Below are 24,592 nucleotides of genomic sequence, written 5' to 3' on the forward strand. Positions count from 1 at the left end.
CCCACGGACGCCACCGGAGCGCTGGGAGCCGCGGCCGCTGCCGGGAGAGGCGGGCACGCGGGGGGCTGGCGGCTGGCTGCCTGGGCAGCCCTCCTCAATATGGTCCTCGACTTCTACGGCACCAGCGGCTGCTGCCCCCTGCGCTCCTTCGCGCCGGAGGTTCCCCGGCAGCTGGGCGGTGGCGGCGGCGTGAGGATGATTTCTGGCTCCTTGAATCCGCCCCGCTTAGGGATAGGCGGGAAGCTGTTGCAAGGGGTCACGGCCAGCCCTGGTGGGGGCGGCGGCGGCGACGGGAGCAGCAGCAGCAGCAGCCCCAGCGCGATCAGCCCGGGCTTTGGCGACGCGGGCAACGACACGCAGTGCGGCGAGCAAATCCTGAGCTACGGCAACGTGGAGAAAGTGGTGATCGGGGCCATCCTGTCGCTTATCACCTTGCTCACCATCGCCGGCAACTGCCTGGTGGTGATCTCGGTCTGCTTCGTCAAGAAACTCCGGCAGCCCTCCAACTATCTCATCGTCTCGCTGGCGCTGGCCGACCTGTCGGTGGCCGTGGCCGTCATGCCCTTCGTCAGCGTCACCGACCTCATCGGCGGCGAGTGGATCTTCGGCAGCGTCTTCTGTAATGTCTTCATCGCCATGGACGTGATGTGCTGCACCGCCTCCATCATGACCCTCTGCGTGATCAGCATCGACAGGTAAGGAAACGCCAACACCGAGACCAAACTTACCGTGTGTGTCATGTCAAGTCGGCCTAGGGGCTGCTGGCGGGCTGGGTCTTAATCTCGCCGCCCGGGAGGGAGCTGCAGAGGGTTGCGTTCACACGTGCGGCATTCCTCAGGCGGCGACTACCGTGTCAGTTGTGGCTCTTTGGACGCTGTGCTTTTCAGGGCAGGCAGCTCACACGATCTCTCTCTCTCTCTTTGTGTGTGTGTAAGTGTAAATTTGGCTCTCAAACTTCAATTTTGTGTGGGGAGGGTCATGGAAGTTAGTTTGGCGGAAGCTAAACAGGCCACTTGGGAATATGGGCTAAATTCAAAGAATTGTAAGGTACACATTTAGGATTACTTAAGTGGATTAGTTAGCCTACTCCATGCCCTTCATGAATGAGAATGACAAGAGAGTGGGTGTTTCCCTCTCATGCTCTCAGTAGAGTGGTGATTCTGATTTGTTTTAACAATTGTAAAATTATTTGAATTAACACAAAATCGCATCCTTGAACTCATTGTAACTTGCACAGGAAACCGGCTCGAAAGACACTTTGAAATGGGCTACCTCTCCCTTAACACAGTTAACAGGACGGCTTTTATATCCACTCCTTTTCAGTCTGTGTGGAGAGCTTTGTTATGGGAAAATAGGATAATTATTTGGAATTAATTTATCTATAATAAAAGGATATGGTGCTTATGGACTTGGAACAACACTGCAGAGTTATTTATTTGGTTCCCAGAAATGGGGAGCCTTATATTTATATGTGACCATTATTGTTGGAGATTCCACATGTGAGCAAAATTAAGAAATTAAAACAACTCCCCCCTTCATTTTAGTTGCCTGCAGCGAGTCATGTGCACTAATTATGATATTGAGATGCTAAGAGAAAGTTACGCACATAGAACGAAACCTACACGAAGCATCCTCTGAAGTTTGAATGGAGTAGTAAATTGTTTGACTGACTCTGAGAAGCAAGTTCCATAACAATTCCAGCAGGGGTCTCTTTTGCGTTGCTTATTTTTTGCTTGAGGAGGAAAAAGACTGGGCGCTATGTAAAAGTCAGGCAATGGAAGGATGAATGATATGAAGAAAAGGGCTGGGGGGGGGGGGAACTCTACTGATCTGTAGCTGATGTGTGCAGGAACTCTGTATAATGATATGCTAAACTTCTTCCTGTGTTGGAGGACTGCCAACCATGTTTCTATGCAGAGTTAAACATCTCCGAGTCCATGGAAATCAACAGGTCTAAACACGTCTAATTCTGCACATGGTGCAATTAGACGTTTCATTTATACAGAAGCAAAATATTACACTTGCTGGCAAGATAGTTAAGTATGCTAGTAGATCAGCATTAAAATTCTTTAATGTCATGTTTGCAAATAACTTTTCCTCTGGGGGCACCGATTACTTTTGAGAAGGACACTGCGGTCATGAGAAATATTTGAAAGCCTGTTTTAGCCGTTTACCATCAATTAATTGCAACAGTTCCAGAAAATGCCTCCTTACAATGTAAAAAAAATGATTGTTTTTATTTCCCACCATATATTGGGGGTTTTCTAATGATAAAAATCTTCCAGATTATCCTCTTCCCGTACCTAACACTTTCTATTAGGTCCAATCTAATACCAATAGTGTGAGATCTAGGACATACACATGTGTATAGTTGTTTTTTATTTATAGTATCCAATGTATATGGATTCCTAAGAAAAACAATGGGTCCTTCCTTTCATTCCTAGATACTGCAAACTAAGATTTGACAATGAGGAAGACAGTGGGTGAGGGAAAAGAAGAAATGAAGGTAGCAAAGGGAGGTTTGCTGTTTTTTAAAAATAGGGAAAATGAATGTTTTAGCATTGGAAACTGTCTCTGTGCTCCCATTTTCTAGCGTCAGAGTGTTCATCTGAATGGCATTCTGTTGAATTCACAATACTGTTAGTAAGAGAAGACTTTAAACTCATAGGTTGGCTCGATGCATGCAAGTTTCCTTTATAGTCACTTCCATTCCCACAGAGGTGTTTTACCTGTGTACATCTGTACCTGTTATTTCCCCCCTTTCACACTGAAAGGGACCATACGCTGCAGGGACCTGGTTAGTGGACCCATTGGAAGGAGGCAGCTTATGGAGGCAAGCTTACAGCCCCCGCCAGCACATGATGGTGTTTATCTGAACCATTATTTCTCTAGCAGGAACCATTTTGGCTGTTGGCAGGTCACTTGGATGCCTTTCCCTGGCCAGGGGTGGGGGGCTCTCTTCTCTCCACCCCCGGCCAAGTGCCCATGTTGAGAACCAGACTCAAATTTGGGCCTTCTTCTCCCGGCTATCCAAGCAAGCCTTCATCAGTCATTAATCAAGTCACCACATAGGCAAATTCTAATCAGCTCCTTTGGTCCTTGGGTTGGGAAGAATCTTTTATTCGCTATTGAAAGAGTGATGCTCTCAGTGCTGTCAAATTTCCCAATGGAGGCCCACATTGCTCTCTTGCTCTCTCTCCCCACCTGCACATTTAATTTCTCCTCCAGGGTCTGCACAGTGCAACACTGCATTGCTGTAAGCCATCTTAGGAGGGCTTCTGCTTTGAAAGGTGGCCAAGAAATATTTTAAATAAATAACTAAAAATAAACAGCCAGTCACATTACTCTATTCCTCTTCAGCTGATTGTCCCTGTGGTCTCCTCTTCCTTCCCTATCCCCCCACCCCCGCCTCCAGCCACCTTACAAGTGTCAGGTATCTTGATTCCTCATCCCTGAAGCCTCCTGCGGTAGCCCACATCAATATAGCTAGCCCATTGCTAAAGCAAACTACAAGGCCAGAGCTCCAGTTTGGAGAGAGCATCTACTGCAAAAAGAGCGAGAGAGAGAGAGAGAGACAGAGAGACAGAGATCAATCAGAGAGAGAGAGAGAGAGAGAGAGACGGAGAGCTGCACATGAGGTGATTTGGAGCTGCATGTGGTCCTCTGGCAAAGAACACTTATCTGAATAGTTCGATCGTTGACCTTTTAATCTAGCAAAATTCCTCAGTAATACTGCAGGAAGGGAGAGAGGTAAGAGAACAATGACTTCTGGGATTTATTGTTCTGAAATGGAGCTACAACACCATAACTGGGTCCAAGATAGGTTTCAACAATGACTCTACAGAAAATCTTTTAATTAAGGAGAAAGGAATGAAAACATCACCCAGAGTTGGCACTGACATTAAAAAGTCCACGATTTTCGCTAACAGTGCAGTTCTTTTTTCATTTTGTATATAGAGACTACTTTCTTGGACAAAGAGATATTCTTTTAAAAATGAATCACTTTTTTATTATTATTGATCTGCCTTGGATGAGGAAAAGGAGAGAGAGAGAGAGAGAGAGAGTCTTCCCGTGCAGCGTTTAAGAGTTTGAGAGTCCGTTGATAAAGAGCTTTCTTGAGACACGTTGGGAACCTACTGTCTTTTTTTGATTTGGGTTAAATTTTCCCTCATCTTCGAGTTACAGTCAATGGGCCTTGACCTCAGAGCTCTGGGCCAGAGTCAGTCCTGGGGTACAAAGCTCCACATGTCTTCCAGGTCTCAAATTAAGACTCAAGTCTTGCAAATTGACCTCCAAAGAATTCTAGAATTCTAGGCAGTATTTTGCATACTGTTCTCCAGAATAGGAAAATAAACTAGGAAGCCGGTCAGGCAGAATTTTGGGGCAGGGGGGTGGGGTAGGTAGGTGAGAATGGCACGAGACAAATGAATTTCAGCCTGATGATCAAAACCAACAGTTCTCCGCTGCAGAAGTAGTTTGGCAATAGCAGCCAAACAGGCTTTAGCTAGTTGACCAGGTAGGTTCTAAGGCACTCAAACAGAGCTAGAAAAGTTCAGCCTAGGGGCTTGATCCTGACACGTTCTTGCCACAAATCTTGTCATTTCTCCTTCCACAACAGTCCCTCCCACAATTCCTGCTTTTCTTGTTATTATTATTATTATTATTTATTTATTTATATAGCACCATCAATGTACATGGTGCTGTACAGAGTAAAACAGTAAATAGCAAGACCCTGCCGCATAGGCTTACAATCTAATAAAATCATAGTAAAACAATAAGGAGGGGAAGAGAATGCAAACAGGTACAGGGTAGGGTAAGCAGGCACAGGGTAGGAAAAAACTAACAGTAGAAAGTAACAGTAGAAGTCTGCACAACATCAAGTTTTAAAAGCTTTAGGAAAAAGAAAAGTTTTTAGTTGAGCTTTAAAAGCTGTGGTTGAACTTGTAGTTCTCAAATGTTCTGGAAGAGCGTTCCAGGCGTAAGGGGCAGCAGACGAAAATGGACGAAGCCGAGCAAGGGAAGTAGAGGCCCTTGGGCAGGCGAGAAACATGGCATCAGAGGAGCGAAGAGCACGAGCGGGGCAATAGTGTCAGATGAGAGAGGAGAGATAGGAAGGAGCTAGACCGTGAAAAGCTTTGAAGGTTAACAGGAGAAGTTTATATTGGATTCTGAAGTGAATTGGAAGCCAATGAAGAGATTTCAGAAGCGGAGTAACATGGTCGGAGCGGCGAGCCAAGAAGATGATGTTGATCAGTCATGCTCTTACCACCCCTCCCCCACAGAAATCCTTAATCTTTAGAGAATTCTGTACTTTCAAGAAGGACAGATTACACTACTGCAACACCCTTCAATTCTACTTTGTGGCTTAGACAAGAAAAGGGCAAGCCTTTAGCTATTATATACCTCATAAAATGTATTTTCTCCTGGTGATCTCCAATTTAGAACATAAGAATTCAAATAAAATCAACAACATAATAATAAACATGTCAGCACAGCATGACATACAGCATTAGGTGTAAAGGACTAAAATAACATAAAAATATTAAAATATTACTTTAAAAACCTGGGAGAAGAGGAAAGTCTTAGTTTGGTGCTGAAAAGATAGTGGTGTGGGTGCCAGGTGAGCTTCCCTTGGGAGAGCATTCCAGTGCTGGGGGGGGCACAGAAAATGGCTTGTGTGCTCCCCACCAGTATGCATATAGTTGGCTTTCTTGTTTGTTTAAAATGGCTTCAGTGGCCACATTTCAATTGCCACATTCAGTCCTATGTGACTCATGATGCCCAGATTGGCAGCTCCTTCCCATCTGAGGAAAGCCAGTTGTCATGGTGTTCTTTTAATTTTTACTGTGGCATAGTGGTGTTTTGAGGCATACCCAGTGTGCATCTGCTTTGCATTTTCTGCACTGCAAACCTAGGAAATTTATGTAGTGATGCTGCTGTCATGTTTAAAAATGGAAGGATTTTTGAAGAAGGTCAAACTGCTCCAATTCTGTTATTTACTGTATAATAAAAAGACACACACAATGCCTGCCCTGGACAAAAATCTTGTCAAAACTCAAACATTGCTGCCATCACCTGTGGGTAGCACAGCCTGCTTTGCCACTGTTAGCTCACTTGCCCTTCCTCGTGGCTTCAGAATGTGAGGTGCACACTTAAGCAAGCCTCTCCTTCAGGGATCCACAAATGGAGGCTTTGGTTGCTAGCCAGCAGGGATTTCTCTCATTTCTGCTGGAGTATAGTCATCGTAAGAACTGGTGAAGTCTCCAAATTGCAGTGCAAGTGAGAACTCAGGAGGGAGGGCATGTGTGCCATTGAGGATCCTCCTTGCTGCAGGACAGAGCAGCACGTGTTCTAGGCTGTACTGTCAGTTAACAGAGGTGAGGTACAAGGTGTAGAGTCCTATGTGAGCCAAGTGGGTTCCATACGGCAGGTGGGCAGAATGAAGGTAAGGATCTATTGGTAGATCTCTGGCTGATCAGCAGTAGATGGGTAAGGCGGATTGTGCGATCTACAAACAACCCAGGGATTGAGGAAACAAACCAATCATCTGCCAGACAAACCTTGGGTATCTTAACAAACCATGGGTTAAATAAACTATGGGCTCATCTACACCAAGCAGGATATTCCACTATGAAAGTGGTATATAAAAGGCAGGAGCCACACTACTGCTTTATAGCGATATTGAAGTGCACTGACAACTGTTGGGGCCCATTGACACCTACCATATACCACTTTCATACCACTTTCATAGTGTTATATCTTGCTTGGTGTAGATGTGTCATGGGCCCCAACAGTTGTCAGTGCACTTAAGTCCCACTATAAAGTAGTAGTGTAGATCCTGCAGTGCACTTCAATACCACTATAAAGCAGTCATGTGGCTCCTGCCTTTTATATACTGCTTTCATACCACTTTCATAGTGGAATGTCCTGCTTGGTGTAGATGAGCCCTAGGTGTTAGTGTTATCTACAAACCAAGCCATTGTTCTGAGAACCACAAGTTTGGAGAGTAACACATTTTGGTGAAAAAGATATTCTTTAAAGAATGAGTGTTCTTGTTTTGTACTTCAACTAAGTAAAAGAAATAATAAGATGGGATGGCATCTGCAAGAAGTGGATTCATTTGAGTGAGTAAATGCCAATATATGGCATGTGGGATGAAATCCATAGCAATGCACTGAATTTCTGGGCTACCTGGAAGCCGTTAACTACTAGCATATGGGTACAAGTTTATTAGATTTGGACTCTTCTCCCTCCCTCATCCCCACTCCCTGTTACAGAAATAGGTCTTGCGTTGGCGAGAAAAATATACGGACTTGTTTCTTTGGCTTAATATTAAGTTTTGAAGTTGAAAATGTGAACTAATTTTAAATATAGTTAATTAAAAGCAACCTGAAACTTGTGAAAATCTAAGGCGTTTTTTGACGGATGGAAAAGTGTGGGTGCTCTTCCCTCCTGGAGTTTGGAGGGATAAGGGACTATTGAAAACACTTGATAAAATGTTGCACAACTCCATGAACTCCTTGGGGAACCCCGTCTCCAAAGCTGTCAGAGAAGGCTTTAGAGGCTCTGGCAACCTCAGGTGTTTGTATGTGTACCCTAAATGTATTTATTTATATATTTAAAATATTTCTTGGTTGCCTTTCAGGCCTCCATTGTGCTGTTGGGTATTTTGGACAGTTGTGAGAATTGGTGGGAAATTCCCTTTGGGCACGGGTGCAGAACCCAAATGGGGATGGGTGGATGGTCCCCCACCCAGCCCTCCACAGGCTGTATGACATCAAGGGGTGTGGCCACACCAGTGACATCAGTGGGCATGGCCACATCCACCAGTCATCATTTGCTTCCTTGCCGAAATGTTGCATGGATCTTCCACTTGCTGCTTGGGCCAGGAACCTGGCTTCTTTGTGTGTGGATTTTCCCATTTAGGGAAGTCCTATGCAGAGCTGACCCAGCTGAGTCCTCTTTGCTTCTCCTACAGAGGTGTGAAGGGGACTCAGCTGGCTCTACTTCTCCCATTCCACCTCCTTCCTGCAAGTGGTTATCCAAAGCGGTTTACCTATGTAAACCGCCCAGAAAGCTTCAACTATGAGGTGGTATATAAATGTTAATAATAATTAATAATGATAATGGTTTCTAGAAAGTTTGGGTGGAGGGCAACCTAGAAACTGCTTTGGCTGTCATGTACACCTGTGTGCATTTACTGGGGTGAGGTAGAAGAGAATGGGATCCTCTGGGAACGTTCTAATCTGCAGGCACTTTTCCTCACCTAAAAATGCATTTTTATATTGAACTACAGGCTAACACATCATGACTGGCTTCGGATGACATAATAGTCAACAGTTGATTAAATAGTCCACCGTTGACTATTGTGTCGTCTGTCAAGCATTTTCCACACAACGGTTGATTATTTCCCAGAAAGAACCAATACAAATAATCAACAGTGTGCACAACTGTTGATTATTGTGTCGTATGGCGGGCTCTGTTGACTATTTCATGTGCCTACAGAGTCGCGAGGCAAGAGCAGCAGAAACCCCTGCCTCTTTTGCTCAGTGGGGCTCTGTAGGCATGTGTCATTTGTCCTGGGAAGTACATGGGGAGCCAATGATTGTGCAGCTTTCTACGCGCTTCCCAGGACGTGCAGAAATGGAGAGTGGGGCGGAAGGATGCATGGATCTGTCTTGCCACTGCAGCGTCAAACTACAGGAGAAATCCCTCCCGCCCCGATAGCCATTTGGATATCGGGGTGGATCTGTATGGATCTGTCCTGCGGCTGTAACATCAAACCGCAGGTGGATTTCTCCTGCAGTTTGACATTACAGCTGCAGGACAAATTCATACACCCCTCCACCCCAATATCTCTCCGCAATGTGCTGTCATCCACTAATGGCTCCTTGACAGTGTCACATGAGCATCTCCTTCCACCACGCTATCCATTTGGATATGGGGTCGGGGGGTTCCTGTGCTGATATCTCCCTTCCATCCCCCCAACCCCATATCCAAATGGATAGCATGGTGTGGGGGAGGGAGATGCTTGTGTGACGCTGTCAAGGACAGTGTCAGGCGAGCGTCTCCCTCCACCACACTGTTCATTTGTGGATCTCGGCACGGCGCTCATGGCGCGGGGAACATGGGGGCACCACAATCGTCCCATGCGGTTCCCATGAGAATCCCCCTTCGTGCCGGGTCACCGTCGGAACAGGAGGAGGAGAGTGCAGCGTCAGGTACTGACAGTGGGGGGACCCGGCACGAAGGGCCATTCTCATGGAAACAAGCGCCGCTGTTTGGTGGGGAGAACAGAGAGAGGGCTGGGAGTGGGCAACAGTCAACCCTGTGCTAGCTGTCAACTCTGCGGATGACTATTTAGGGGGGCACCCAAGATGACATAATAATAGTCATCCGTGGAGTTGACTATTATTTATTTATTTATTTATTTATCATACTTATACCCCGCTCCTCAGCCAAAAAAGGCTCTCAGAGCGGCTTACACTTAGGAAAAAAGACTATTACACAGAGTTGTCTATTGTGTTGTCCAAACATGACCCTTGACTACAATCCCATGTGCTCTTATTATTTATTTATTTACAATATTTATATACTGTAAATATATAAATATTGTAAAATATTTTTTTACAGTTTTTTACAAACTGTAAAAAAAATACTGCCAAAGGAAGTGAGGCAGGTGGCTACCAGGAGGAGGGCCTTCTCTGCTGTGGCACCCCGGCTGTGGAATGAGCTCCCTAAGGAGGTTCGCTTGGCACCTACGTTATATGCTTTTAAACGCCAGGTGAAGACCTTTTTATTCTCCCAGCATTTTAACAATCTATAAATACATTTTAACTTGGTGTTTTAAATTTGTAATTTTGCATTGCTGCTGTTTTTATCTGGTTGAGCTTTTATATTGTATTTTATATTATGGTTTTATACTGTTGTTTTATACTTTGAATGGTTTTAATTTTTGTGAACCGCCCAGAGAGCTCCGGCTATTGGGCGGTATAGAAATATAATAAATAAATAAATAAATAAATACTGCTCCCCATTCAAAATTTCAGAGCTGAGTACAGGATAAAAGAAAAGAAAAACAGAATAAAACACTTTAAAATAGATTTTAAAAGATGCAAAATGTACAGTAAATCGTGGCTAGTCATTAAGGAACAATGATGTTTTAGGAGGCGCTGAAAGGAATACAAAGTTGGCGCCTGCCTGACCTCCAGAGGCAGGGAATTCCATAGGAGGGGGGCTTGGGATTACTTGGGATCACGTCCCATTGAACCTCAGCTGGACTTGTTTCCAAGTAAACATGGATGACTGTTTCAATTTATAAAAACAACAACACCAAAATTGACCTGTGATTTCAGTTTTCAAATTTTAGCTCACGGGATCTCAATGATGTACTGATCAAAATAATTTAATGTAAAGCTTCTGTCGTTGTTCACTTCAGATCAAACTGTAGTTCTGAAATGCAGTCTTTCCACTGGGTGTGCAGAATCCAGTTCTGTTTGTTGAACAGCCAGCATATGCTTGAACCACAAAATTCTAGGCCCTCTGGCGGTGTACACATCTGGAGGAGAGCAAGAAGCAGCTGTTGGCAAGCCAGGTGGAGGAAAACAAACACAGATCCCTTTTAATCTAGGGTTGCCCTCTTTCTGCCTGTTGCAACATGTGAATAGCCAGACAAATGCTTTCTATTTGGTAACTTAAGACAAACTTGAGAGGCCCCATCACAACATTACTCCTGAGTGTGTTTCTCCATTAGCTGTAGTCGTTGGCTGGAACCCACTTCTTTGTATTTCTTCCAAGGTAAGGGGGTGTGCACAGCCACTCGAAAGGATTTTACTGCCTAATTAACTGTACGTGAAAGTCATAACAAAAACGCCAACTATGAAATAGGAATTCCCAACCAGAGAGAAGAAACTAAAACTTATTCCCCCTCCCCAAACCTAAAAATTGACTCCCCCTTGCAAAAAAGTAACTGGAGCTTCCTGTCTGTCTGCTGTGAAATTCAGTAATACATACTAATTTATGTGCATAGCACAGTGATGGCATATGTATATGCGTGTGTGTGTGTATCATTTAGCAGCTAGCACAAGGTTTATGTGCCACCTAAAAGAGAATGTTATAAAGTTCTGCATACAGCTGTGATCCTAGGTTTGCTGACCACAGAGTAAGTTCCACTGAACCTGGTGGGGCTTACGTCTGAGTAAACATGTGCAAGATCAGACTGAGAGGGTTTAGATCTAGACTTTGGACCCTGCAGAACTATGAAGTGATCTTTCTTTTTTAAGGACTATAATGCTTTCCAAGTGATAAAATTTGCTGATACAAAAAAAGGGACCATATTTACTAGGGAGAGAAGAATGGCTCGGAATATATTTGCATAATATGTACTTCTAGCTTATTGAAGGAGAGCTTCATTGCATAGCAAGTAAAAGACTTCTGAAAGGGGGGATGAAAGAAATGATGCTAGTCTAATGTGGCTATATATTTTATTAAGCCATGATAGGTAATTTGGCTGTCTTGCAAGACATGGATCAATTGCAAGACAGCCTACAATTTGTCTTTTTCATCCCTGGGGTCCAATTTTCACAAAACAGGTCCCTGAATACACTACTGGCTACTTGGATCTGCGCGTGAGCATTTATGTGCCTGTTTTTTCATTCAGATGTGGGGGTGTACAATCCCTGTATTGGAATTATGTTTCCTGGGGCTGCCAAGTGTCTGAAAGCCCGTACTTTGCATATAGTAGCTCGTTCCAATGTCTAGCAAATGGTTTTAAAAAGGCCCGTTAGAGTTTGCTGTCTAGGTAGCTGGAATGAATGCACTAATCATACCAAGACTGTTCAGACTGCCTGTTTATAGGCTGGCAGGGGTGTTCTTTATGTGGCAGCACCTCCGAGATGCAAATCTAAAAGGCTGATTCACACATGGTCAAACTGTGCATGATGTGGGAAAGAGCCTTGTCCCCTTATGTACAAACATTTGTACACGAGTAGCCCTGCTGAGGTAGGAGGTAGGCAACCTGGTGCCCTCCAGATGTTTTGAATGTATCCCATGAGCCCCAGCCAGCATGACCAATGGTCAGGGACTTTGAGAGTTATAGACCAAAACATCTGGAGGGCACCAGATGTTTTGGCATAACGTGTGAATGGGACCTACTTGTATATAAAGGTATATACTCAGAGTTTAGGATGTCTAATTTTGCAATTAATAAACTCGGGTACCTATGAGGGTTCGGGTTCAGGCAATATAGATTTGCATATAATTCATACCCTAACAAGGGTTAGGAGGATTCATAGAAATGAAAAGGTCTATTCACTTAAGTTGTACAGGGTTGTTTATTTTTTTTTATAAAACACCACTATGGCCTAATCTGGACTATTTTTTTGTTTTGATTGTTTGCAAATGATCAAGAACAAACAAACAAAAAGATGCTCATGCTGTTCTCTCTCTTTTAGTCTTTTAACTTGCTTGGTGAGTTGGATACATCCAACTTAGACAATGTGGCCTAAATTAGATGATGATGATGATGATGATGATGAACATGAACATGAACAATAACAACATCCAGATGCATTCCTCCATGGCAGTGAATGATGTTGTTGTTGTTGTTGTTGTTATTGCTGCTTTTATTACTGCTAATAATAATAGCAACAACAACATTTACTGCCACGGAGGAATGGCACCTGAATTTTATTTTATTTTCATACCTCAGCCAAATAGCATTTGGTATGAGGTGACTAAGAAATGTACCCCCAGTACTGTTACTCCAATGAAGTGTCGACTTTTAAACACAACTAATCTTCCCCACACCCAGTCCAAGGCTGATCTCTTCCGGCAGGCCTATCCAGGGGGATTTTAGGATGTTTTTAGGATGTTTTAACAATGTGTAATATGTTCTTAATTCAGTTTTATGTATTTTATATTTACTGTTGTTCCCTGCCTCGATCAAAATGGAGGGGCGGGTAAGAAATGATGATGATGATGTTCTGTCATCCACCTCCTGACCCTAAAATGTTTGTGGTAACCACGGCAGGTCTGTTTGATGCAGCCCCCATTATCTGCTGATCTCTGAATGGTCATTTTGGGAGCTGGGGTGTAGCTAGTTCCAACACTAGCTACGCCACTGAGAGGGGGATTTAGTAATGCTCAGCACATGTATGGAGCAGCCCTAGAATCATGAAGCCTTGCTTGCTGTAAGGACAGAGCATTTGTCTCTTTCCGTGGCACACCCCTATCCCATTGCAGTCTTGCAGCAATAAGTAAGAAGTGAAAGAATGGCTGGGTATTGTGGGGACCTGAATGTGGCAAATGAGCCCTAAAAATTATGGGGCACTTTGTGGGAACTCTTCAGAATGATGAACAGTACAAAATTTGAAAACAAGAAATTATTTGCAAACCAGCTAAAAGTGGGCTAGATGGAAAAACTATTAGGTGCATCCACAGTTGGCTACAGAATCGGACTCAAAGAGTGCTTATCAACGGTACCTTCTCAAACTGGGGGGAAGTAATGAGTGGGGTACCGCAGGGCTCAGTCCTGGGCCCAGTACTCTTCAACGTTTTTATTAACGAATTGGACAAGGAGGTGTAGGAAATGCTTATCAAATTTGCAGATGATACAAAATTGGGTGGGATAGCTAATACCCTGGAAAACAGAAACAAACTTCAAAGTGATCTTGATAGGCTCGAGCGCTGGGCTGAAAACAACAGAATGAAATTTAATAGGGATAAATGCCAAGTTCTAAATCTAGGAAAAAGAAACCAAAGGCACAATTACAAGATGGGGGATACTTGGCTCAGCAATTCTACAAATGAGAAGGATCTTGGAATTGTTGTAGATTACAAGCTGAATATGAGTCAACAGTGTGGGCCTTGCTAGACGAGGCGTTAACGCGCTTTGAGGCCCAGTTTCCCTGCTGTGCGTCCACATGACGCACAGGGGAATCTGGGCCCAGGCTGCACTAAAGCCTCCCCTAATGCGCCATAAGCGAAGTCGCTTATGGCGCGCCTTTTCCGCAGCCCCGGCCTGAGGCCGGGGCTGCGGAACGTCTAGCAAAGTCCGTGGCTTTTTGCAGCTACTCGCTTACTCGCGAGTAGCCGGGAAAAGCCACGGACTGGGCACAGGGCACAGCGCTCAGCGCTGTGCCCATCGGGCCGGGGGGGGAATCCCGGGGGGGGATATGTGGGGGGAAGGCCAGACCGGCAGGAATGGGGGATGGCGAAGGGCGACACGGGACAGTGAGGGATGGCGAAGAGCGACACGGGACAGTGAGGGATGGCGAAGGGCGACACAGGACAGTGAGGGATGACGAACGGCGACACAGGGGATGGAACGGGGAGGGAGATGGCGAACGGCGACGCAGGGGACGGGACGGGGAGGGAGATGGCGAACGGCGACGCAGGGGACGGGACGGGGAGGGAGATGGCGAACAGCGACGCAGGGGACGGGACGGGGAGGGAGATGGCGAACGGCGACGCAGGGGACGGGACGGGGAGGGAGGGTGGGGAAAGAGTGGGCAGGGGGCTTAATTTAAAAAAAGGGTGGGGGGGCTTAATTTTTTAAAAAAGGCTCCTACCTTGTCCGCAGTCTTTGGGGCGCACGTGGCCCCTTTAACAACAACAACAAAAATATGGCCGACGCTGCAGGGCTTCTGTAGTCCCTGCGCGTCGGCCGTCTAGGAGGTGGGGCGGCGCGTGCTAAAGTTAGCGTGCCGTCGCCCCGCCTCCATGCCGGCTTATCCGGCAGGGTTTAACAAGGCCCTATGATGTGGCTGCAAAAAAAGCAAATGCTATTTTGGGATTCATTAATAGAAGTATAGCTTCCAAATCGTGCGAGGGACTAGTTCCCCTCTGGCACTGGTTAGGCCTCGTCTTGAGTATTGCATCCAGTTCTGGGCACCACACTTCAAGAAGGATGCAGACAAGCTGGAGGGGGTTCAGAGGAGGGCAACGAGGATGATCAGGGGTCTGAAAACAAAGCCCTAGGAGGAGAGACTGAAAGAACTGAGCATGTTTAGCCTGGAGAAGAGAAGATTGAGGGGAGACATGATAGCACTCTTCAAATACTTGAAGGGTTGTCACACAGAGGAAGGCCAGGATCTCTTCTCGATTGTTGAGTGCAGGACACGGGCTAATGGGTTCAAGTTACAGGAAGCCAGATTCCAGCTGGACATCAGGAAAAACTTCCTGACTGTTAGTACAGTACAACAATGGAACCAATTCCGTAGGGAGGTCATGGGCTGTCCCACACTTGAGGCATTCAAGATGCATCTAGATAGCCATCTATCTGTCAGGGATGCTTTAAGATGGATTCCTGCATTGAGCAGGGGGATGGACTCGATGGCCTCATAGGCTCCTTCCAACTCTACTATTCTATGATTCTAGGGTAGCATGGACACTTTGCTATATAATATGCTGCACTTTCACAGGGCAGTAACTTCATTGAAATTAGACCCACCTTGAAATTATTTTTGATATCATATTCCATAAGGTTCTCTGGGCAGGATCTACACGACTGTTTTATAACAGTTTATAATGGTTTTGACGACTGTTTGGACCCAGGACAAATTACATAAACAGTTTTCAAACCGTTTTCAAAGTATCATATCCTGCTTGGTGTAGATCTGACCCCAGTCTTTTCTAAAAACAGCAACGATGGCAGCAGCAGCAACAATGGTAGTCTAAGAACACCTAAAGTTAAGGTTTCAAGATGAGTATAGACAAGGTTAGATGTACACATGGAGGGATTAGATAGAGAGAGAATTTTTGTATAGGGAAGAAATGAGCATTCACTATAAACATTCCCTCCTGAAAGTGATCTGCCAAAATTGGAGATATTCAGGAAGATGGGGAAAAGGTAAGGATTTTGTATTTGGGATAGCTAGATTTTATGAAGTGACCAAATTGTTAATAGGTGCAGTCCTATGTAGGTTTAGGCTGGGGAATGCTGGGAGTTTTAGGACCTTTTCCTGTCTAAACCTGCATAGGATTGTACCCTACATCATTGTTTTGTCGCATTTTGTATAATTGATTTTTTTAATGTTTTGGATTGTTTTATCTATGTCACATTAGTCATGGATGTGTGTATGTGGGGGAGGAGGAGCAGGGTGCAAAGACAATACATAAACAGAAGTAGGGTGACCATGGGTCCTGCTTTACAGAGAACAGTCCTCTATTTGCAGGGCACTTGAAGGCATCCTCTGTTTGAAGGACTGTCTAAACCAGTTCTGGTTTAGGGATGGGCAGATGAGTGATGGTTGAGATTGTTAGGATTCTCAAAACATTGTCCTGTTATTCGTGCCTAATTCCTGTTTGCCTTTGCTGCTTGCTTTGCATGAACAGGAAATTTGGGCAAATCTCCTGAAATTTGTGTGCATTTCCTCCATAGATGAAAGCAGGACTGAGTTCGTCTACTGCGGGAATTTGCACAAATTTGGAAATCTGTGCAAACCGAATTGGGAATGAGATGACTGCAAGGACAAGTTCAACAATTTGCCAAAAAAAAAAAAAAAAAAAATTGGCGGGCACACACTTCTGTTTGCGTTCGGCACTTCAAATGGGGCATGCTTGCATGTTTTGAGAGCAAAACCAAAATTCTCATACAGCCCTAGACTGGTTTAAAGAAAAGAGCCGTATGAGAAGACAGCAGGGCCCATCAACAGTTGGCTCCTGAACACAAGGTACTGTTCACCTCGGCACGATCTTCCTCACTCTGGTGAGAGGCATTTTATTTCAATTTAAGTTGCAATAACTATTTCTAAATTTGCATCTAGACCTATAAAGTAACATATGCATTTTTATGCAAATAGGCATCCTCTTTGGGGTGGGGGAGCGGTGGGAAAGTGGCCACCCTATCCAGAAGGTGGCAAGTTATCTGTTCCTGGCTTAGGCAGGCAGGAAAGGAGGAGGTGGAGGACGATCTCCAGAGATTATATTTCTACTGAAAGACCATCTTCTGGATAATGAAGAAAGGCGGCCAAAGAGCAGAAGCTGACCTGCAGGGAGCTGAGAAGATTTTGAAGTTGTATTCTGGCTGCTTCTTTCTGCTTTGAGGGAAACAGCAGGAGCAAGAATCCTAACTACTATGGGGAATACGCCTGCCAGCATACCTAAATGGCCCAGGAGCAGAAGCTGCTGGCATAGAGGGCTTGGCAATTTGGCTGCTAGATTACTTAATTGGTCACCAGCTATAGTATCCTCTTGAAATCTGGGTTTAAGGAAAATAATCTTTGAGATCTTTTACCTGGTTTAATTGCATATTGGAAATATATCTGATGAGTTTTATGCAGTTTTTCTAATGTTTTTTTTTTTAAAAAATAGTTTTAATTTTTAGATGTTGATGTTTACTGTTGTAATATTCTTAGTTTATAGGGATTTTTGTTTGTTTGTTGCTATGAGCCAACTTGGCAAATGTTTTGTTGTGAGAGGTGGCATTAAAAGTTTCTAAAATAATAAATAATATATTTTGAGGAAATAAAAATGGAAAAGGTAAAATTTATAAAGAATGTTAACAAAATGAAAGAGTATGGCTCAGTTCAGACAACACGTTAGTCAGTGCAGTGTGAAAACTCCACTCAATGGTTAAGTTTTTTAGGAGGTACTCCCCACACATGTTCTAACTCCACCGTTGTGTGACTGTGGGCTACGGTGGAGTTGAGTAAAATCCATCACGGTGTTTGGTTGACAGTTCTTCAGCCCTCTCTCCTCCCCTGGTCGTTGCGATGATATCCCATCAGCCATTGCTGCAAAAAAAAATCAAAAAAAAAAATCCAGCGGCTCTCCTAGAGTGGCACTCGCTCCTTTTGCCGCTCTTGCCAGGGAACTCTGTAGCCAGTGGGAAAAGTCAGCACAACAGAAAACCACAAAGTCCACCACACAACATGCAACAAAACGGTTGTGCAAGAACTCTCCTCTGCACAGCACGGATATTCTGCGTGGAGTGTTTTCCAAAAAAAAACCAAAACCCTCCACCATTGCATGGAGTTTTCTTGCCAGACAACACATTTCTCAATGGTGGTATAAAATCTCCACCGTGGAGTTCTAAAACTACCATTGAGAAATGAGTCATTTGAACTGAGCCTATTTATACAGGGTTAGAGATTTTGAAGTATATGTATGTAGTTACTATATACCTCATTTTGTGCTTATGTTTAGAACATTCGGTGAAGAAATCCAGGAGCTCTATTTATAATGCATTTAGTTTAATACAACATACATTAACTATAATTAATGTTGTGCCAACATTAAAGTCTGCAGCTGAAAAAGGACACATCTGTGCATTTTTATGCACAGAGTTATTTCTCTTTCCTTTTTGTCTTACCTCTTAGCCACTTTTAAAAAGACATTAAGGGCCTTGCTAGACCTGCCGGGATAAGCCGGCAGGGAGGCGGGGCGACGGCGTGCAAACTTTAACGCGCGCCGCCCAGCCTCCTAGACGGCCGACCCGCAGGGACGACGGAAGCCCTGCAGCGTCGGCCATGTTTTTTTTTTTTTAAAGGGGCCATGTGGGGCCCGAAGCCGCCGGAGAAGGTAAGGTTTTTTTTTTAATTTAATCCCCCCCATCCGCCCCCCTCGCCGTCTCCTTCGTCGCCCTCCGCCCCCCCACCATCTCCTTCGTCGCCCTCCGCCCCCCCACCATCTCCTTCGTCGCCCTCCGCCCCCCCACCATCTCCTTCGTCGCCCTCCGCCCCCCCACCATCTCCTTCGTCGCCCTCCGCCCCCCCACCATCTCCTTCGTCGCCCTCCGCCCCCCCACCATCTCCTTCGTCGCCCTCTGCCATCACCTCATCGTCTCCTTCGTCGCCCTCCGCCCCCCCCCCCCAACATCTCCTTCGTCGCCCTCTGCCATCACCTCGCTGTCTCCTTCGTCGCCCTCTGCCATCTTCCCCCCCCCCCCGGATCACCCACCTCCTGGCACGATGGGCACAGCGCATCGTGCCAGGTCCGTGGCTTTTCGCGGCTCCTCGCGAGTAAGCGAGGAGCCGCGAAAAGCCGCGGAACTCTCCACACTTTCCCCAGCTCCGGCCTGAGGCCGGAGCTGGGGAAAAGGCGCGCCATAAGCGACTTCGCTTATGGCGGGTAAGACCAGGCCTCAGCGCGGCCTGTCTGCGGATTCCCCTGTGCGTCATCTGGACGCACAGCAGGGAAGCCGGGACAGAATGCGCGCTAAGGCCTCGTCTAGGAAGGCCCTAAGGGTGCAATCCTATGCATGTTTAGGCAGAATAAAAAGTCCTACAACTCCCAGCTTTCCTAAGGCAGCATGACTGGCTGGGGAATGCTGGGAGTTGTTGGATTTTTAAACATGCATCGGATTGTACTATAAATCATGTATGAGAAATGTCTCCTCCACAGATAAGCCCAAACCTAAACATTCTAGAAGCCAGATTTCTGTCGATGCCTTATATCTCCTCTTATATATTTTATATTTACTGTTGTTCCCCGCCTCGATCAAAATGGAGAGGCAGGTAAGATGATGATGATGATGGGATTATTTAAAAATCAAATTGATGGCAAGTGGAATTGAGATCAGACTTCCAGCTAGCACAGGAGGAAGGTGTAACAGCAAGACCTGGCTGTCATTAGAGCAAATTGTGTGCTTTATCAGGGGTCCGCAGAGTTGAAATCCAGGAAGACCAGAAGAATAGTACCCAGGGTTCAATACACTCAGGTTTCAAGAGATAAGAATATGAGGTTAGGAAGAAAGAATCATAGGACTGAGGCAGGGTGCCAAATGGGAAAAGGTGAAATCAGGAAGGTTATCAGAAAGCTATAACCACAGAATACACCTGTTGATCACAGACAAAGTGTAGAAGCATGGCTTGGACATATTCCTAGACAGCCAAGCATCAGATAGGACAAACAAGTAGTATGAGGGTGAGGGTCTATACACAGTCATCAAGTAAAAATAGAACAGTTTTCCCTAACCTGGGGCCTTGCTAGACAGCCGGCCTGGAGGCGGGGCTATGGCGCGCTAACTTTAACGCACGCCGCCCAGCCTCCTAGACGGCCGACGCGCAGGGACGACGGAAGCCCTGCAGCGTCGGCCATTTTTTTTTAAAGGGGCCACGTGCGGCCTGAAGACTCTGGAGAAGGTAAGTTTTTTTTTACTTAAGCCCCCCCCCATCCGCACTCCCTCGCCGTCCCTGTCGTCACCCTCCGCCATCCCCTCGCCGTCCCCGTCGTCGCCCTCCGCCATCATCTCGCCGTCTCCCATGTGTCACCCTCCGCCCCCCCCTCGCCATCCCCGTTGTTGCCCTCTGCCATCCCCCTCTCCTGCCAGTCCGGCCTTCCCTCCCCCATCTCCCCCCCCGGGATCAACCCCCCCCGGTGCGATGGGCACAGCGCTCGTATGAGCGCTGTGCCAAGTCCGTGGCTTTTTGCGGCTACTCGCGAGTAAGCGAGTAGCCGCAAAAAGCCACGGACCTTCCTAGACGTTCCGCAGCCCCAGCCTCAGGCCGGGGCTGCGAAAAAGGCGCGCCATAAGCGACTTCGCTTATGGCGCATTAGAGGAGGCCTCAGTGCGGCCTGGGCCCGGATTCCCCTGTGCGTCATCTGGACGCACAGCAGGGAAACCTGGTCTCAAAGCGCGCTAAGGCCTCGTCTAGCAACGCCTCTGATGTTCTCCAGATGTTTCCCATCAACCCCAGCCAGCATAGCCAATTGGTCAAGAATGCTGGGAATTATAATCCAAAATATCTGGGGGCACAAGGTTGGAGTTGGCTGGAATTGAGTTTCTTGTAGGTCTACGGATATGGAGATGAGCACTGGTGGCAGGATCGTGAAGATGAAGAAGGTTTTGCTGCTTAGAACAGTTGCTGCAGCTTTGTAACGCACTACTGATGCTTCCTTGTGCATTAGCAGTAGGAATGTATCCAGATCTACACAGGCTGGTGTTGTGGATGCCCTCGTGTGCAGACAGCGCACACATACAGGGCAATATTATTATTATTTAATACATATCTATACCACCTTTCTGCCAAGGAACCCAAGGCAGTTTACAGTTTTGAAGTACTGAAACAAAGATATGCTACCACCTCACTACCAAATAAACACCAGAATATAGTTCTCTCAGGCCAGTTGAAGGTCTCTTCAGGAGCTGATGGCACGAGCTCCCCAACCTGGGCTTCTCCTCTACTCCAATACATGCAATAAGGCTGTTTTCCTCAACCTGCTGCCCTCCAGATGCTTTGGAGTACATCTGCCATCATCCCTGGCCATTGGTCATGCTGGCTGTGGCTGATAGTAGTTGTAATCCTGGGAGGTAGCAGCTTGCACCTGTCATCTGTAGTAAATTGTTCATAGCAAAGGAGGGGAATGATCAAGATGCCATTGGGCTCAGTCGGCAGATGTTGGAATGGTCTTTCAGTCAGGAGCTATTCGACCTCATCGTTGAGGCCTTCAAAAGTCCTGAAAACCATCTCTTTGCCCCCAGACACTCAAGGGCTTGCTAGCCTTTCTGTGAGTGGCCATGGCTTCTGCTTTATCTCTCACACCAAGGCAAGGTGCTTCAAAGGTTGCAGAAGAAAAGGCACAATTAATTGTGGTGGTGCCATGTTGGCCATGCTTCTTCTGCAGGATTCTGGAAATAAAGGTAGGTCATTCGATCTCCTTTTTAGAACATGGGCCAGCTTTTCGTTCAATCCATTCATTTTGAAGCAAATAAGATGGAAACTGAATAGAAGACATATAAGAACTTATATGTGTATTGTGGTTTCTACCCATTCAGCAGTCTGTAAAAAAACCTGCTAACAGGATGTATGTTACTCAGGATACTTTTGTTTGCTCGTCTCCAGACTTTGTGTCTCTTCAGCAAGGACAAAGATTAAAAACATTCTGGAATTTCTACAAGAAGGACTGAGTAAGGACCTTAAGGGTGCCATCCTGTGCATGTTTAGACATGCCCTACAGCAGATGGCGGCCTAAGCCTAATGCACTAACAGGTGGCCGTTCTGGACAGTGTTCTTGCTTGGGACAGGTCAAAACATTTCCACGCATCAGCATGTCTATTGTTTCCTCAGGTCAATTTCCTTTCTGTCACCATAATTCTCATTTGGACCTTGAATTTAGATCTTAACGTCTTAACAAAGCCACTACTTTCAGTATCTTATTTTCTGTCTGCCAACATAACCTTTATGTTGGCCATAGAATCAGCTGGTAGAGAGTCCAAGTTAGGTGCTTCATCTATTCAATCAAATAATATTGGTTTTACAGGGACAAACTCATGCTTGTCCAAATCTGCGGATAAAGCCCCGGGTTAATTTTGTTTTTCATAGGACTCAAAAATCCATCTTACCTTCTTTTAGTCCAAAACTGCCCCGTGCTGAAGTTCTGATCCATAGTAGAACTGCTATTCTGCAGCAAGTGACATGAAGCCCTGGCTACAACTGAGGAAGGGCATGGATAGAACCCACAGCCTGAAATGATAGGGGGGATATACACCATAACATTCCAGTGGGACTTTTTCTGGGTTGAAACCTGGGATGGTGTTTTCGGAGCAGTGGTTGTTTATTATTCCAAATGACCCATATTTGAAGGAGAGAGAGAGGGAGAGGGAGAGGGAGAGAGAGAAGGAATGCTCATTGGAGGTGTTGCCCTCATGACACCTTTCAGCTTAACTGAAAACTCTTTTGTTACAAGGGATGGGAATAAGAGAATACAGACAAAGAGTGAGAGTCACAACAAATATGTCTCTCCCTATATTAGGGTGACCATATGAAAAGGAGGACAGGGCTCCTGTATCTTTAACAGTTACATAGAAAAGGGAATTTCAGCAGGTGTCACTTGGATGCATGCAGCACCTGGTGAAATTCCCTCTTCATCACAACAGTTAAAGCTGCAGGAGCTATACTAGAGTGACCAGATTTAAAAGAGGACAAGGCACCGGAAGCTTTAACTGTTGTGATGAAGAGGAAATTTCACCAGGTTCTCCATATATACAAATGACACCTGCTGAAATTCCCTTTTCAATACAGCTGTTAAAGATACAGGAACCCTGTCCTCCTTTTCATATGGTCACCCTACCTATATTCATATTGTTCCAGACAGGGATCAGCATTACGCAACTGTCTGATGAAGTGTATACAATCCGTTTGTCTTGTTCCCAGTCCAGGCCATGCTGCAGCAACTTTTCACCGTCGGTCTCCTCGGATAGAATTCTAGATAGCTCCTACAGTTTCTGGGTCAAGGTAACCTTGGGAAAATGCTTATGTTACATATTTTGTTGTGAATGGGCGCGCTTTAGAAGGGGGATACAGCACTCCACTAGATTCCTTAGGGACCGAGAACAAGAATCATTTGTCACTATCTGGCTTTAAATAACTTTAGGAGCTACTTCTTTATCCTGGTGTCCTTAGTTGAAGGATGACTGCTTCAGCTTGGGTGAGCAGAATTAGTTCCTTCTGTATGTGCAGTCTGGTATTTCAAAAAAAGTATATATGTACAAATCCGTCTCTTCACCCTCCCTACATCTGTTTATAAATAGGGACAAGAAAGAGCTACTTCTTTGGCTGCAGCCTTGGTCTGAAATACATTTATTTGAAAGCAAGTTCTAGCAAAATTGCTGATATACATGCAAAAATGTTAAGAATTGGGATTTCAAAAACTAATTTCTCCGGAGAGAGCCCAGGAGGGAGGAAGCATGGGAAGTGCAATTAATTCTTCTAAAAATGGCACACACTGCAGTGATCATCTTACATAACGGCATAGATTCTCCATTGTGAAGATCACTGTGAAACTTGAAAGGTTGCAAATTTGGATCCAACAATTGGCCCGTAAGAATATCACCTTGCCTATCCATCAACTAATCACCGTTGCGGCCCACGCAGCAAAAACACACACACGCTATAACAAATTGCTTAGCTTCTGCAGTTCTTACTTCATGCACTGAAGACAAGGCATTTCGCTCAGCTGGAAAGGCTGCAACCTGTGATTTCACTTATCTCTCCAAAAGGTCGTGGTATTTTTCAGTGATGATTGCTTTATAACAAGTCTCTGCCCTTTGTGTATGTATCCATACGATGATGCCCCAACTTGTTTGAAGGTTGCGTGACTGATAGGAAGGGGCTACAAAATTGACACCAGTGAGAACCACCCACCCCGCTCCCCACTGTCCCAAGACTGAGGTTATCTTTTTCCAAGTTTCTCTGAAGAGTGTCAAGCTAAATACATCTCAAGGTTCACAATGCTTAGAGCAGCCTTGGCACGGAAAACTTTACATTTTATTGTTAAGTATCAGTCACACTGGGCCATAGCTAGATGGGGCTTTATCCTGGGGTGATCCCTGGGATCGTCCCTGTGCGTCCACATGATGCACAGGGGATCCCAGGATCAGGGAGGGATGAGAAACCTATGGTCCACCAGATGTTCCCTTAGGATGGGAAACCTATGGTCCACTGGATGTTGGACTCCAATTCCCATCAGCCCCGGCAAGCATGGCCAATGGTCAGGGATGATGGGAACTGTAGTCCAACACTATCTGGAGGGTTACAGATTCTCCATGACTAGTGTAGAGGAAAGTGCCTCAAAAAAAGCCAAGCTGAGGATTCATCTATGTGCAATTTTATTTATTTATTTAGATTACTCAATAACAGAAGTTCTCTGG

The 24,592-nt window shown here is 45.5% G+C and overlaps 1 protein-coding gene across 1 annotated transcript in view; it reads left to right on the forward strand.

Annotated features, from left to right (window-relative positions):
* The first annotated feature begins 195 nt into the window (after window positions 1–195).
* The window catches only part of HTR7 (5-hydroxytryptamine receptor 7), a 45,428-nt gene continuing 21,031 nt past the window's right edge, over window positions 196–24,592 (forward strand). Inside the window, exon 1 of the mRNA XM_063131620.1 lies at window positions 196–695. Coding sequence (XP_062987690.1) covers window positions 196–695 — 500 coding nt within the window. The remainder of the gene's footprint in view (window positions 696–24,592) is intronic.

The sequence above is a fragment of the Elgaria multicarinata genome, chromosome 8, assembly GCF_023053635.1.
Source record: "Elgaria multicarinata webbii isolate HBS135686 ecotype San Diego chromosome 8, rElgMul1.1.pri, whole genome shotgun sequence".
NCBI lineage: Eukaryota > Metazoa > Chordata > Lepidosauria > Squamata > Anguidae > Elgaria > Elgaria multicarinata.